General features: G+C 46.2%; 2 protein-coding genes across 2 annotated transcripts; one reads left to right on the forward strand and one right to left on the reverse strand.

Moving 5' to 3' along the window:
* The first annotated feature begins 2,976 nt into the window (after positions 1-2,976).
* LOC136550952 (uncharacterized) lies at positions 2,977-3,910 on the forward strand. The gene has a single exon (XM_066542534.1). It carries the CDS (start codon positions 3,221-3,223, stop codon positions 3,746-3,748), a length of 528 nt encoding a protein of 175 aa, XP_066398631.1. The 5' UTR covers positions 2,977-3,220; the 3' UTR covers positions 3,749-3,910.
* Positions 3,911-11,498: 7,588 nt separating this feature from the next.
* On the reverse strand, positions 11,499-15,035 carry LOC136549439 (FRIGIDA-like protein 4a). The gene is made up of 3 exons (XM_066540715.1): positions 13,991-15,035; positions 12,853-13,031; positions 11,499-12,580 (listed from the first exon to the last, which is right to left on the reverse strand). The coding sequence occupies exons 1-3, from the start codon at positions 14,916-14,918 to the stop codon at positions 11,864-11,866; spliced, it is 1,824 nt and encodes a 607-aa protein (XP_066396812.1). The 5' UTR covers positions 14,919-15,035; the 3' UTR covers positions 11,499-11,863.
* Between the last annotated feature and the right edge of the window lie 522 nt (positions 15,036-15,557).

The raw sequence follows: 15,557 nt of genomic DNA on the forward strand, positions 1-15,557 counted from the left end.
CCCCAAGCATTGCTGTGGGGATTCTAGATAATTTTAAAAAATAGACTATTTATCTTTTATAGCTATATGAATGAAACTGTCTTAAATTAATTTTGTTGAATGGTATGACACATTGATGTGGACAGCTAAATGCATGTTAGTGGATGAAGAGATAATTATGATAATTACATGGGCTAGTTGGCTATAACTACAAGTTCCAGTGGATTGTTGATGTGGCTAGCTTGAATATTGAGAGAAATCTCTAGTGGGGTTTAGCTTTATAAGAGTATATGATTAATCACTCCTAAACCTCATTGGTCTTTAGGTCTAGTAAAGGGGTGTTTGGATACAGGTGACTAAAATTTAGTCCATGCCACGTCATATGTTTGAATACTAATCAAGAGTATTAAATTTAGACTAATTATAAAACTAACTGCATAAGTCATCTAATTTGCAGGACAAATCTATTAAGCTTAATTAGTCTACAATTAGCAAATGTGATGATGGATTAATTAGGCTTAATAAATTTATCTCGCGAATTAGTCATGGCTTATGCAATTAGTTTTATAATTACCTCATGTTTAGTTCTCCTAGACATCCAAACATTCGATGTGATAGGGACCGGATCCAAACAAACTATTTTCCACTTAGCCATATGATATCTAAATTTATATTTAGCTCCCTATCAAAAGAAATTTGATCTTTTAGAATCAATCTTTTGGCGTGTACCATTGGTCAAGAGATAGGATCCCATTGTGTAGGTGTAAGCAAGCATGAGTTAATTATTTACCCTTTTCAAGGATCTAGTATCTTCCTCATTTTGTACTCCCTCCATCTTGTTACTTTAGGAATTCGAAGACAATATTATGAAGGTCTAGCAAACAGCACATGTAATCATTGGGAGATATTGTGATTACCATATTTGAGTTATTTGACTTTAAGAGCATCACCCAAAAAATAATCTAAAAAATATTTTTCGATCTTTCTAATAAATGTTGAAAAGGAAAAAAAACATCTTCATCATCAATATCTCTCAATAATTTGTTCAAAAAAATCAAAAAGTAGGCTCATTGAAGATTTTCTATCGCCGGCCATTGCCACGCCACCGCCACCACCATCCATCCCACAGATGACCATCCCTTGCACCTACCTCACTCCCAGAACCTCCAAAGTGAAATATCCATTGTTCGTTCTACTATTCTCGTATCTAAAAATAGTAGTCCAAGATCTAATTTTTGATGAACCCCTAGGTGGTAGTGAGAAACCTACAAAACAAAATCTTCATTGCCTGCTCTACTTCTTAGCATTTTTAGATCTAAAAATACAATGTCCGGAGATTCAATTCTAGTGAACCCCCACTCCATGCAACGGCGAAGTATCGAAAAAAAATCAACTGGGAGTAGCGGTCATCCATATATCTTTACGTGCGGATGCCTCTATTTTTTCCATTCACGTATGGAGTTAGGATAGTAAATTGTTGGAGAAATATCATTTTATCTTGTCAAAAATTTAAGATGGTAAGAGTATCTCCACAAGTTTTCTAAAACTCACTCCCTAAACTATTATTTGTTGATCCATTTTTGAATAAAAATCGTTTTCTATATCTTTCTACTCTCTAACATCTTTTCTGTATCTTGCTCAATTAAAGAAGTTGTTCGAGTGTATTTTTTACCAAAATATTTATTTTTAATTAGAAAGGATATAGAGAGCCTCTAAGAGTTGCTCTAACTGATTTTACCAAATTATTGGAGATGCTCTAGTGACAGCCTTGCATGTAAATGCTAACCCTAAAATCCCCTATACTGGATAATTGTCCGTTGGACATCCAAAGTGACGGTGCTTTATTGGCGGACATCCACTTTAGAACATTTTGCTAGAAGACACTCTGATTCGTTGAAATTAAGTCACAGGACATCGCGGCCCGGTTACATCTAGTTAAGGAGAGAGAAAACTTCATTTTAGACATTCAGGCCTGGTTTAGTTTCCCAAAAATTTTCACCCCAAACTATCACATCGAATCTTGCGGCACATGCATAGAGTATTAAATATAGACGAAAAAAACTAATTGCACAGTTTGGTTGGAAATCGTGAGACGAATGTTTTAAGACTAATTAGTCCATGATTAGCCATAAGTGCCACAGTAACTAACATACGCTAATGATGAATTAATTAGGCTTAATAAATTCGTCTCGCAGTTTCGAGATGAGCTATGTAATTAGTTTTTTTATTAGTATCCGAAAACCTCTTCCGACATCTTAAAACATCCAATGTGACATTCAAAAATTTTCATTTCGCGAACTAAACGCAGCCTTAATGCCCCTGTCCGTCCCAAACCTGACCTAGACCCAACCCGTCCGTTACCCCACGGCGGCAGATGACCTGTACGGCCGGCCAAAATATCGGCAGTCACTGTGCGCAACGGCCTCTCTCCCATGTCGTGTTCCGGCGAAGCTTATCTACTTATCCGTACCTAGACCTTGCATCCAGGTCGTAGATGAAAACGGTTCGATTCAACCGAATAACAGCGATGCAAGCGTAAGCCTAATCCTAATCCTGGTCCTGGTCCTGGTCCTGATCCTAATCACGTTTCATTAATCAACTCTCCAAATCCTAACCCCTATCAAGAGGCTTCCGCCTTTTTATTACAAGCACAAAAAAAAAGAGCCAAAACAAAATCTGGGCCCTACGGTTAGAGATGAAAACGGATCAGATACGGACGGATATCACTGATATTATATTTATTTTTATATTTCTGTCCGGATTCGGATTCGAATATGGATAGTGTTAACCATATCGGATAGGATATGATTTAATATCAACATCGTAAATATGCAATTTGAGTATTCAGATATGGATATGGTGCCAAATGTTGAATACCTGGATTCGAATATGAACATATCTAAACTCCTCTAAATGATTCGATCTCGAATACGGTCGGAAAATATTGTTACCATTTTCATCCCTGCCCACGGTTTTCCGCAGACCCCAGCGCTTCCGATTCCCTTTCTCCTTGTCCGCCTCCGCCTCCGCCTCCGGTTGTCTCCTCCAATTATTCCCCAACGCACCCCCGCAAGCGCTAGAAGCCCCAGAACCAGACGAGCACGGACGGATCCCCGCACCCCACGAGCGCGAGTTCCGAGGCCCCCACTCGATCCGCTCGTCCCTCCCTACCGTGCGCGCGTCCGCCACTAGCGTTTGCCGCCGTCCTCTTCCGGCGCCCCCGACGCGGCGAGCCGACGCCATGAGGGTCCACCCGGCCCCGCGGAAGCGCACCATCGCCGTGCAGCGCTGCGCCACGGCGGCGGCGGGCGCGCTAGGCGGGAAGAAGCTGCGCCGCCTGCCGCACATCTTCGCCAAGGTGCTGGAGCTGCCCTTCGCGGCCGACGCGGACGTGTCCGTGGAGGAGGACGCGGCCGCGCTGCGGTTCGTCGCCGCCGCCGTCGACGGGTTCTTCCCCGCGGGCGGCGCCCGCGCGCACGCCGTCGAGATCCACCCGGGGGTCACCAAGGTCGTCGTCCGGGGCCTCTCCTCCTCCCACGGCGGCCCTCACGGCGACGGCGACGACGACGACGACGGGGCCGCCGCCGCCTTCGAGCTCGACCGCTGGCGCTTCCGCCTCCCGCCCTGCACGCGCCCCGCCATGGCCACCGCCACCTACGCCCAGGGCGAGCTCGTCGTCACCGTCCCCAAGGGCGCCGGCCCCGACGACGGCGACGGCGATGCGGCCGCTGTCCTCGGTGGCACGGACCGCGTCCTCGTGCTTGTATAGTAAATTTATATATCCCATCCATGACTCCACTGTTTTTGCTGATTCGCCTGTTTCCGTTTCTACTACTAATATCAATATTTATATCACGCGAGATGATGATGGTGATAAACAGAGCAGTTATTAGAGTAATAATAATGCCTGTGGATCCGCCTTTGCCGCTAATTCTCTGTCGAAACTTCTCATCTGATTGTGCACTTTGTCAGTAGTTTCTCCAAAACATTTGTAGCATACAGTTCAACTCTTGCTTATGAATCATTAGTGATTAGACTGTTGCAATTGGGGCGCTTGGTAACATTTTCAGCATGAAATTCCACTGCACAGTCCGTTGATCATATTTTATAAGAAACCGTAGATCTGTTTGGTGAGGTGGTTGTGGTTTCATGTGAGATCAAGAGTGGTCTTTGCAACTAGAGATTTTCGGTAGCAAATGGTTTTGGTACTGAGTCTGACTCTGTAGCGCTCAATGCAGCCTGGAGTCCCTCAGCGAATTTTCAATCTCATGGCATCATCTGGGAGACAGAGATGCATATATGATTTGTACTAGTGTGTTTGGTGCTACTTGTGTAGCAGGATTAATCATGCATCTGCTGCACTGAATGGATGGATGGACATAGTTGTGTTGTGATTTGGAGGGTAAGAGGTCACTGGTTTATTCAATCAAGTTTCATTTTTGTTATTATCCCCTGTCTGTATCTCAAGCCTGGGCGCTTAGGTCACAATAAATTCTCTTTGGTGATGCCTGTCAGTCAATCACCAATCCACTCAAAGAACACATCTAGAGCCTTGTTTAGATCACCTCCAAATTCCAAGTTTTTTCGTTCTTTTTCCATCACATCAATTTTTGGACGCATGCATGGAGCATTAAATGTAGGTAAAAAAAAAACTAATTGCACAGTTTTGTTGTAAATCACGAGATGAATCTTTTGAGCCTAGTTAGTCTATGATCGGACAAAGTTTGTCAAATACAAACGAAACGTGCTACAATATCCAGATTGCAAAAATTTGCAATCTAAACAAGGCCTTAGATTCCAAGTTTTTTCACTCTCTCTTCATCACATCAAATCTTTGGACACATGCATGGAGTATTAAATGTAGATAAAAAAATAACTAATTACACAGTTTGATTGTAAATTACGAGATGAATATTTTGAGCCTAGTTAGACCATAATTAGACAATAATTGTTAAATACAAACGAAAATGCTATAATGTCAAATACTGATTCGTAACACTCATCTGAACAAGACCTAGGAGTAGAGTTTGTTTTGCACGCACCATAACAGAAATATTCTTATGTTCCATACAACATGCAATAATTGCATCCTCAGGGGCCATACAGCGCGCATCCAATCAAAACTATTGAGCATATATATATATTGGTCTAGATTTCCTTGTCAACTTTATCCTAGTTTGTATTCACTGCCTTTTTATCACATCTTTTGCTTTCCGAAGATGCTCAGCTTGCTTGTCAAACTTGCTAACCTCTACTTGAGTCTTAACCCCTCCTGAATCCCTTTCATTTAGGCGATTGGACCATTTTTGTGAAAAGTAACTGCTAACTAGGCTTTCTGGTGCTCCAAATATACCTTTCCACTAGTTCAGCCCCTTTGGAGTTTGTTTATTTTCCCCCCTTTGAGGATTATTTTTGCGCATTCTTTTTCCTAGGAGGATGAACTTATCCTAGGAAAAAGAATGAACTTATCCTAGGAGGATGAGCTATTGTTTAGCTCATTCTGGTGCTGTGGTAACACAATTTTGATTAAGTTGGAGCTGTCATTTCTTTTCGATTTCCTGTTAAACACTGGATTTTTCTTCCCCATGAATTACGCTGGAATTCTTGCAGAATGCCTTTCAGTGAATTCTGCTGGAAATTTTTTGCAAAATTCCTTTGTTCCAACAGGGTGGCCTGACTGTTTATTCCGCGCAAGTTCAATTGATCCGGCTTTTAGTTTTTACGCTGTTTCTGTTTCCCGTTGTCATGCTCTTACCTCGTTGGCACTGTGCAACTGCTAAAGCATTTGCAATGAAGATACCCATCGCCGTTCTCCCTTCTTCTTTTCTGTAACCACTAGTGAGATTTCACTTGTTCTCCTACATCTTTTACCCAAAAATTTCAGAGAAACGTCTAGCGTCTCTGCGTCTGCACCACATCCATCTGCTGGTGCAACTTTTGGTGCGAGACGACGAAGAGATGCCTTGCAGTTGCGTCTCAAAGCTGAAAAGGCGAGAGAATTTCGTGTCATCACCTGGGACTGGGAGGAAAGTGACGTGAGTTGCTTTCCCTAGTCGCCGTAGATGCCCTAGAGAATCTTGAATTACCTGGACTAGAATACCTGATTTTTACAACTGAAGTCTGAATTACTTGGACTAGAATGCCTGATTTTTACACCGACTAAAGTCCGGGCGTCTCACATCCGCCAGGAGCAGGTTTTTTTTTTCATCAATGAGGACATGCATGAGGTGAAGACCGGGAATGATGATGCTGGGTCGGGTCGGGCACGGGTCATGGGAAAAAAAGCGTCGGGTTTCTTCTGGCCCGATCTGAATCAGGCCCAACCTGGGGTGTGAATATGACCAGACCTATTCCGCACGGTTGATCTACTCACGTGAACAGTAAACTCATATTTTACCGACTTCATGATGGTATATAAGGATAAAACAAAATGACACGTGTCATATTTACTCTAGACCTCGTACATTTTTTTTTGAAGTGTAGGCTCCATATCTTATTGTATATAGCACTTAAAAGCTAGTCCAACATTTGCATCAGAATAGTACTCCCTCTGTTCAAAAAAAAGTAATGTTATGTGATTTAAAATTTATCTAAAAAAATAACGTTATGAGTTTTAGACACGTTGGCCCACAAATCTAACGCCAAATTACCAATTGAGATGCGCTACCGATTGTTGCCTGTCTCGTATCTCTGCATGCTTGGATGTATCGTATCTTAATTAGGAAGTAAACCGCGCGACATCCCTTCTTTTAAGGGAATCAGGTGTGAAATACTAAGGGTATTAAGAACATTTCTCTTCTTCACTAATCTGTCTAAAAAATCTCAGAACATCACTTGTTCTGGGACGGAGGGAGTAGTACTTACTGGACAAATGTACAGACCGGACCTTTTAACTTTCGAAAACCCTAGGGCATCTCCTTGTAGGGCGTCTGTCTATCCGGATGGACCTGCACTCGTCCACGCCGAGGTTCGTGCCGGCGCCGAGCTCCACACCGGCGATCTCCACGCCACTCCGTGGCTTTGAGCTCCGCGTTGATGAGCCTCTATTCGTCAGCAGCAAGTGGATGCCATGCTGAAAGCACATGTTGCAGTAGTATATTTTAAGTGTTTCAGATGTTTTCCGAGGTATGTTGCAAGTGTTATATATTGATGTTGCAAAAGTAGATCGGGATGTTGCACATGTTGTAATGGCTATATACGTATGTTTCAAGTGTATGTTTTAAATGTTTCATCTGTTATAGATGAACATTGCAAGTGTTTTTATCTGGATGTTGCAAAAGTAGATCTAGAAGTTGCATATACATGCATATTGTAAGTATATGTTTCAAGTATTTCAGGTGTTTCATATTGCATATGTTTACAATGATTTCAAATGTTTTTCAGGCGTTTTCGCAAGTGTTTCAGACCCTTGTTTCAAGTATTTTATTTGTCTTCTTTTGCATGTTGCAACTATTTGCATCTGGATGTTTCAAAAATAGATCGGGTGTTGTACATGGGATGCGCATGGGAAGTGGTCGGCGACGCGGACCACATCCGGGGCAGCATGGGCGATGTCCGGAGTGGCTGAAAGGTCCTAATATGGCTAGAGGGGGTGAATAGCCTATTTAAAAATTTACAAACCGACTAGAGCAATTTAATTAGTATAACAAATAGCGAAATGCAAACTTGCTCTAACTCTACAAAGGTTGCAAGCCACATATCCAACAATTATAGTTGTTATGATCACTAGGCGCACAATTTACTAGGTCACTACTCACTAAGAGCTCTTACAATTGCTACACTAAAGAGCCCCACTAGATGAACTTAATCCACAAAGCAAGCTCTCAATTCTAGCTACACTAAAGTGCTTGTTATAGCTAGTTTGCGGAAATATAAATGAGTAAGTGAGGTGATTATACCGCCGTGTAGAGGAGTGAACCAATCATAAGATGAATACTTTATCAATCACCGGGAGAATACCAAATGGCAAGAGACAATCAATTTTCTCTCGAGGTTCACGTGCTTGCCAACACGCTACGTCTCCGTTTGTGTCGACCAACACTTGGTGGTTCGGCGGCTAAGAGGTGTTGCAAGAACCTCGTCCACACAATTGGACACCATAAGAACCTACCCATAAGTGAGGTAACTCAATGACACGAGCAATCCACTAGAGTTACCTTTCGGCGCTTCATCGGGGAAGGTACAAACCCCCTCACAATCACCGGAGATAGCCACGAACAATCACCAACTCGTGTCAATCCTCCTCTACTGCTCCAAGCCGTCTAGGTGGTGGCAACCACCAAGAGCAACAAGCGAATCCCGCAGCAAAACACGAACACCAAGTACCTCTAGATGCAATCACTCAAGCAATGCACTTGGATTCTCTCCCAATCTCACAAAGATGATGAATCAATGATGGAGATGAGTGGGGGGGGCTTTGGCTAAGCTCACAAGGTTAATATGTCAATGCAAATGGCCAAGAGAGTGAGCTTGAGCCGGCCATGGGGCTTAAATAGAAGCCCCCTCGAAATAGAGCCGTTGTAGTCCTTCACTGGGCACAACACGGGGTGACCGGACGCTCACACGATGCATGCCACGTGTCTCTCTGCGTTCAACCGGAGCCGCCCGATCTCAACAGTCAAGTGATGACCGAACGCGCTGCTGCGAAGTGATCGGACGCTGGACCTCAGCGTCCGGTCGTTTCCAGTAAGGTTCCATTCACGCAAAAATCACGACCGGACGCGTCCGGTCATGCTCGACCGGACACGCCCAGCGTCCGGTCACATGTCATCATATGTCAGACTGACCGTACTCAGGCCCTGAGCGTCCGGTCAGTTTTTGCGCTAGCGTCCGGTCATGAGACCGAAGTAGCGCGTCCTCTGCTGCTACTGACCGGACGCGCCGGTCCAACCGAGACCAGCGTCCGGTCACTTACAGTGACCTCCGTCTTTTCTGTATAGGGCGTCGATGGCACTCCGCCGGTGAAGTTTCTTACCCTTGCTCAAATGTGCCAACCACCAAGTGTATCACCTTGTGCACATGTGTGTTAGCATATTTTCACAAACATTTTCAAGGGTGTTAGCACTCCACTAAATCATAAATGCATATGCAATGAGTTAGAGCATCTAGTGGCACTTTGATAACCGTATTTCGATATGAGTTTCACCTCTCTTAATAGTACGGCTATCGATCCTAAATGTGATCACACTCACTAAATGTCTCGATTATTAAAACAAAATGACTCCTACTATTTATACCTTAGCCTTTAGCCTTTTGTTTCTTCTTTTCTAAGTTCAAGTATTTGATCATCACCATGCTATCACCATCATCATGATCTTCATCAAACTAGGTTAGCACTTAGGGTTTCATCAATTAACCAAAATCAAACTAGAGCTTTCAGCGGCGTAGGACCACTACTGTCTACTGATGCGCTCCGTTGCGAGCCCGACATGTTGAGCGCTTGTTTGCTCCCTGTGTCAGCAGCATCTGGATCGGATCGGACGTTCAGACACTAGTTAACTTTTAAGGAAGAGGCTACGGTCTTTCTGTAGGACGTGATCTCTTGCAGATACAATCAAAATTAGTTAATTGCCTCTGCAGATCAGAATCCTTCAGTTTAAATTTCCTTTCCCCTCTACCTTAGTTCAGATTTATTTTTTTGTGACACGCATTTATATTTCGTGAAGTTTATTTAGGTACAAGATTTGTGATAGTGTTAGGAAATATTGTTTCGTCGTGCAAAGTTCAACAGAATATTGCATTGAGAATACCAGTTCACGTATAATCATTCGAGATACCACCATGGACCAGACCTTGATACTGATAGTGTGGAATAATGAAAAGGGCAACAAGGTAATGCACGTTGCTTTCTCCAAGTCGCGCCGTAGACGCTGATGAGGATCTTGAATTACTTACCTGGAGTAGAATGTCTGATTTTTACACCGAGTAAAGTCCAGGCCCCAGGCGTCTTGCATCCGGCCGGCGGGAGCAGATTTTTTTTTTCTTTTCACCGAGGACGTGATGAAGGACTGAGAATGTTGACTTCATGTTTTTTTGTGTGTTTGAGTTCGTGTCGTTACTATCCGTGTTTGATTTGCAGCCTAATTAAGGTTGCCATGACTAAACTTAGGTAACTATAGTTTTAGACAGTGTTTTAGGCTCTGTTCGCTTATCTTATGAGCCGTACCATTTCAACGAACGAACAGTGTTTTTCTCTCACAATAAATCAGCGAACAATACTTTCAACCATAGCTTTTCAGCAAAACGAACGGGACCTTAGTTGCTACCACGATTTACTCTGTCTATCTAACTTCTTAGTCGATTGCCCTAGTTTTCTTGCACAATTTTGTCTACGGTGGTCAATTTTCATCCACAATTTACTGGACAGTGTTTTAGTTGCTACCATGATTTAGTCTAACTTCTTTGTCAATTACCACGCTTGTCATAGTAAAAGTTTTCTTGCTCAATTTTTTCTAAGATCAGGCCATCGATTTTCTTGCCATAAAAGTGTGGCAAGACTGATCTTAGCAGCCTAAGGCAACAAAGTGTGGCAAAGTTTGTTATTTTTACTGTTCTAAACTGTAAGTCGTTCTATTTTTTTTTAGTACATAGTTTTTGCTACACACATAGCAAAAGAGCTATATATATATAAAAAAACCGCAACATCATTTATCAACCAAACAATTATTCTGCGGTATGCCGGTAGCCCGGTACGTGCCTGCCAACTCAACAGAGCAAGGCTCGGCCACTAGGGAACATGAATCAGAGAGAGCAGGTCGTTCATCATTCCACGAAGCATGTGTTGGGGTGATGACTAGTGAGGAGCTAAAGCATCTTTGCCATACATTGTTATGGACAGACTCCTGTCTATCGGACCATTGTAAACCCAGACAAATTCTATAATCATAACCATGGTTGAGCTTATGTACAGAATTTTTAGACATGACTCCAGAAAAACAAAAGGAGCCAACTCATACTAGTACTGAGTAGCGATCATATGACCATTACATCAGGAATGGCAATCAGCAGCAGCAAAACAGTCGCATTATCATCAGCTATCACCTACAAATCTGATAAACATAACTATGTTCATGGACAAAATAAAACTTGTATTAGTGTAGCGACACTAGACAAGGTGTCTCAGCTCCTATTGCAAGGCGGCGAGGGGCCAACGCCGGCTCAAAATGGCCAGCAAAGTATAAGTGATGTCATCGAATGAAATGAAATGCTATTAGCGAAAGAATAAAAGCTACACAACAAGAACATGCATGCATGATGTATCTGCTAGCCTGCCGGCTCTTGGCACTACACTGGTACCAAATCGGCTAGGCAGAGCCATGTGACCACCACAACCCCACATCATTATGATCTAACATGACCATCAGCTTCCAGTTCACAGGCAAACCTTACCGGCTCAACCAACTCTGGCTGACCACAGCAGTTGAACATAAGACAAACAAACAATGAGCATGGACACCAAACACAATCAAATCTCAAGAAATGAGGTACCAAGACCATCCCACACATCAACACTACACAAGTAAACTAAAAACACTTTTAATTAAGTTCATGGTACATTCAGTACTTAAGGATTACATGCTGATTTTTTTTTAGTTTTTCAAAGTTCTGAATAGAATTACACAAGGATGCGACGACAGGCTCGCTGATACCATACATAATTTACATCCAGGTTCCTTAGTAGTAAAAAAAGGTAGTGGTCTAAGATGAGACGAGAGCTAAACACAACACATCTAGTAGTAGTGGTAAGGACATATAAGATGAGATACCCAACCTACCGTTGTAGTCAGTCACTACAAAATAGGGCCATTGTGCGATTCTGAGTCGTTGGCATCATCAGTTGTTGTCATGTCATTCATCAGCGACTTTTTTTGTTTCCTGACTGAACCTACCGGTAGTAAGCCTGGTGGAAGGCAGGAGCCATTCCATTGGTGTAAGCTGCCATCCCATTGCCATAACCGCCATAGGGGGCAGGGTAGCTCATGGGTGGGGTGGAGTATGGCATGGGAATGCCGACATTGACACTGGCTACCTCCTCAGCTGGGTAAACATACGGCTCCCTGATCACCGGCGGGCTCCGGTTGCAGTAGAGGCCATGTCCAACCGGCCTGTCATAAGGGTAAGGAGAGGGTGTGGCGTATGATGGGTGGGAAGGGGAGGCTGTGGCGTATGATGGGTGGGAAGGGGAGGCTGTGGCGTATGCGGTGTGGGAAGGGGAGGTCGTGGCGTATGCGGTGTGGGAAGGGGAGGTCGTGGCGTATGCGGTATGGGAAGGGGAGGTCGTGGCATATGATGTGTGGGAGGGAGACTGGGTAAATGTGGTGGGAGCTGGGAAAGAAGACACACAAGCATTGTTAGTGAGACGACCTGCCTTGGCAGGAGGCATTGGGCCTCCATTGCTTGCACGGATGCGCTTGGTTGCAGGGCCGCTGCTGCCGCCACTGGTAGCGCTTGATGCTGCCTTTTTCTTCTCGGTTTTGGCTTTCTCCAGTTCTTCAAGTTGCTTCCGAAGATCCTCCAGTGGAAACTCAGCTTCTAGTTTACGGTCCTCAACACACTTAATGACAGCTCGCAGTGCAGACTGCTCTTTCTTGTTCGCGTTGCTCTGCAGGATAAATAACATCAGATCCCATAAGAGTACCATCAAACAAAGAGGCATAAAAACAGTGCCAGCCCAACAAGGGAGGTGATAGATAACTGAAATTATATGTAGCTAAAAGAGGATAATAGCACTAGGCACATAAATAAAACTCAAAAGTCAATCCTGAGTTCAAGAGATACTTTTTTTTTTTGTTGAACAGTGAGCAGGAGCACCATTTCAATTAAGAAATTCAAGAGATACGTTAGAACTGCTGTTATATTTATACTTATACTAACCCCTGACTGGCCGCTGCTAGTGCTTGAATTATCTGAAGCAGCGGTTGATGTCTTCTTAGAGTCTTCCAGGTAGGACTTCAAAAGAGGAACTGGAGGGAACTTCTCCTGAAGCCCAGCCTCATAAGCGAAATTCACAGCATCAAGCTGCTGCCTCTTAGCAATTAGTTCCTCAATGATATCTGCAAAAGAAAAGGTATTAACATGTAGTGACTAATCTGCTCAAGTCTGAACGAGACCATGAAAGACTATCAGTCACTCAGAAAACACACAAATATATGACCCAAGAAATAGAAACAGTCCATACAAAGGCATCATCCATGCAGCAGTGAGGGTACTCTGGAAGGCAAAACCAAACTGACATGAATTTGGCAGCAAAAAGGCACGAAATTGTGGTTGTTGTAGCAGCATAGTTTATTTATACTAATAAGATAATGTAGTACTGTGCATTGGAATTTGGAAAGGAAAAGAAGGCTGTTTGGCACTTCCTAGCATTGCAGTGAGGGTGTGCAGCATTGCAACAAGAGAGAGTCCAGAAACTTGCTATTAACGACACTGCAACACTGAATTGCCTTTCACTCTAAGGCAACGGTACTGTAGACACAAAAATCTGACGACATCTAAAGGCTAAAGCCAAGGGCCCCCAAGACAAGCGCATGATGGCCATCATGTACAGAAGACACAGTTATCCTGAGCACTTGATAAAACACTAGATCACCTTTTTCCAGCACATGGCTATGACAGAGACCACCCAGGGCAGGAAGACGGGCCATGCTCTAAAAAGACAAATACTCCAATCGAATCATACTACTACTATCATACCCTTGCACAGTACAGTAATTAGCAGTGGTGCACCAGTAGTCAGGGAAAACAAAGAAGGAACTTTTCAACTCATTTTGCCTGGGTGGTTTTCTTTTTACCCCAATTCAATGCTAGATCTATGCAGATTTATACCCACTGCACACTTGGTCAACCCAAAATCAACCATCTGAACCCTCAAGGTTCACCACTTCAGCACTTGGCGCACAAACACCTACCTCAAAGAACTATTATTATGGTAGTAGTACCCCAAAAAAAAAAATCTGTGCAACAAAATGGAAATGCAGGCAGCAGCAAGCAGGAAACAAGCGTATGTATATACCAGCCATTTCTTCCTCGAGGCCGAGTGTGAGCGCGAGGCGTGGCATCTGCCTGCGCCAGGAGAAGCTGACGACAATCCTGCGGTAGAGCGGCCTGTCCTCCCTCTCCGCGACGGCAAACGTGGCGACGTGCTGCAGGAACGCGTGCGCGTCGGGCGGCTTGGCCCCCTCCACGCCCCCCTTCTTCTCGACAGCCTCCTTCCACTCCCTGGCCATGCCCCTTGCGCGCTCGCGCGCCGCCAGGGGCACGAGCGGGCGCGCGGCGCCGATGTCCGGGTCCGGATCGGCGAGCGCCGGCACGGCGGCCTCGAGGATGAGCACGCACGCCCAGGCCAGGTCGGCCGGGTTCCGGGGCACCTCGCGGCGGTCCACGGGGAAGACGTCGGCCACGGCGTCCATGACGAACTTGGCCGGATCCACGCAGAGCTTGAGCGCGGGAGGCATCTCGGCCCGCAGCGCGTCCGCCTCCTTGCGGCGCGCCACCACGAAGTCCAGGAACGCCGCCGAGTCCATCCGCAAGCACAGCGCGCGCAGGCTCTCCGCGAGGCCTTCCTCCTTGGCGGAGTCGGAGGGGGTGGGGGTCGGCGCCGCCGTCTCCTTGGAGGCAGAGGCGGAGATGGAGTGGAGGTGGTCGAGCGCGCGCGAGACGGAGGCGTCGATGGAGGCCTCGCGGCGGTGGAGCGAGTCGAGCGCGCGGTGGGTGCGGGCGTCGAAGACCCTGCGGCGGGCGCGGAGCTGCTCGGAGCGGGCCGCGAGCCCGCGCTCGAGCGAGCCGAAGTGGTCGGCCAGCTGCTGGTAGAGGCGCGTGCAGGTGGCGAGCAGCTGCTGCTGCCGCTCCAGCTCCGCGAAGCCCGCGCTGACCATGTCCCCCGTGACGGGCCCGTCCTCCCCGTCCTTCCCCTTCGCGGCCGCCGCCGCTGGCGAGGCCATGCGGGGCCCGCCCGCGGAAACCCTAGCCGCCGCCGACCCTCTCCCCTCCCTCGATCCGCGAAACCCTAGCCGAAATTCCCTACGCCCCCGAGGCGAGAGGAGGCGGAATGTAGTGGGAATGAGAGAAGGAGGGGAAAGCGAGGGGTGAATAAAGGGGTGGGTGGGTGGGTGCGGGCCAACCGCGCCGCGACGCGTGGCGGCTGCGGCAACTGTAATAAGGTGGCCGCGGGAAGGAGTGGGTGGGTCGGGGGTGGTTACGCGGGGAGGGAGCGGTGCGTGTCCCTGCGAGTGGGGCAGGGGCGTCGGTGGGCCTTGGGTGTCAGGGAGCGGTGGGAGGAGACGGCGGGGACTACGCCCGACGGAGTGGGGTGGCCGATGGCGGGAGCAGAGCGCGCGTGCAGGGTCGGATCGGATGGCTGCCGACCGACGCTGCCTCCCGCCATCTTTGCACGGGACAGGGGGCAGCCAGCAGTGGACGCTACTGGTGTAGTACCCCCTTGCAACGAGTAGCGCCACTGGCAGTGACCAGTGAGCAGTGTCCGGGTCGATGGCTTTGCATATGGCATGCTGGTGGCCTGCGCACCGTCCTGGCATAGGGAAACTGCGTACCACCACCCGTCTCTATTGAAGGCCTCCGAG

Source organism: Miscanthus floridulus, chromosome 4, assembly GCF_019320115.1.
Source record: "Miscanthus floridulus cultivar M001 chromosome 4, ASM1932011v1, whole genome shotgun sequence".
NCBI classification, from domain to species: Eukaryota; Viridiplantae; Streptophyta; class Magnoliopsida; order Poales; family Poaceae; genus Miscanthus; species Miscanthus floridulus.

Bases quoted from the DNA above. Each gene is read 5' to 3' on its own strand.
- LOC136550952 (XM_066542534.1), top strand. From the start codon at position 3,221: ATGAGGGTCCACCCGGCCCCGCGGAAGCGCACCATCGCCGTGCAGCGC.
- LOC136549439 (XM_066540715.1), bottom strand. From the start codon at position 14,918: ATGGCCTCGCCAGCGGCGGCGGCCGCGAAGGGGAAGGACGGGGAGGAC. The intron at 13,032-13,990 runs GTATATACATAC...TTTCTTTTGCAG, and splicing joins CCTCGAGGAAGAAATGGCTG to ATATCATTGAGGAACTAATT. The intron at 12,581-12,852 runs GTTAGTATAAGT...TTTATCCTGCAG, and splicing joins CTAGCAGCGGCCAGTCAGGG to AGCAACGCGAACAAGAAAGA.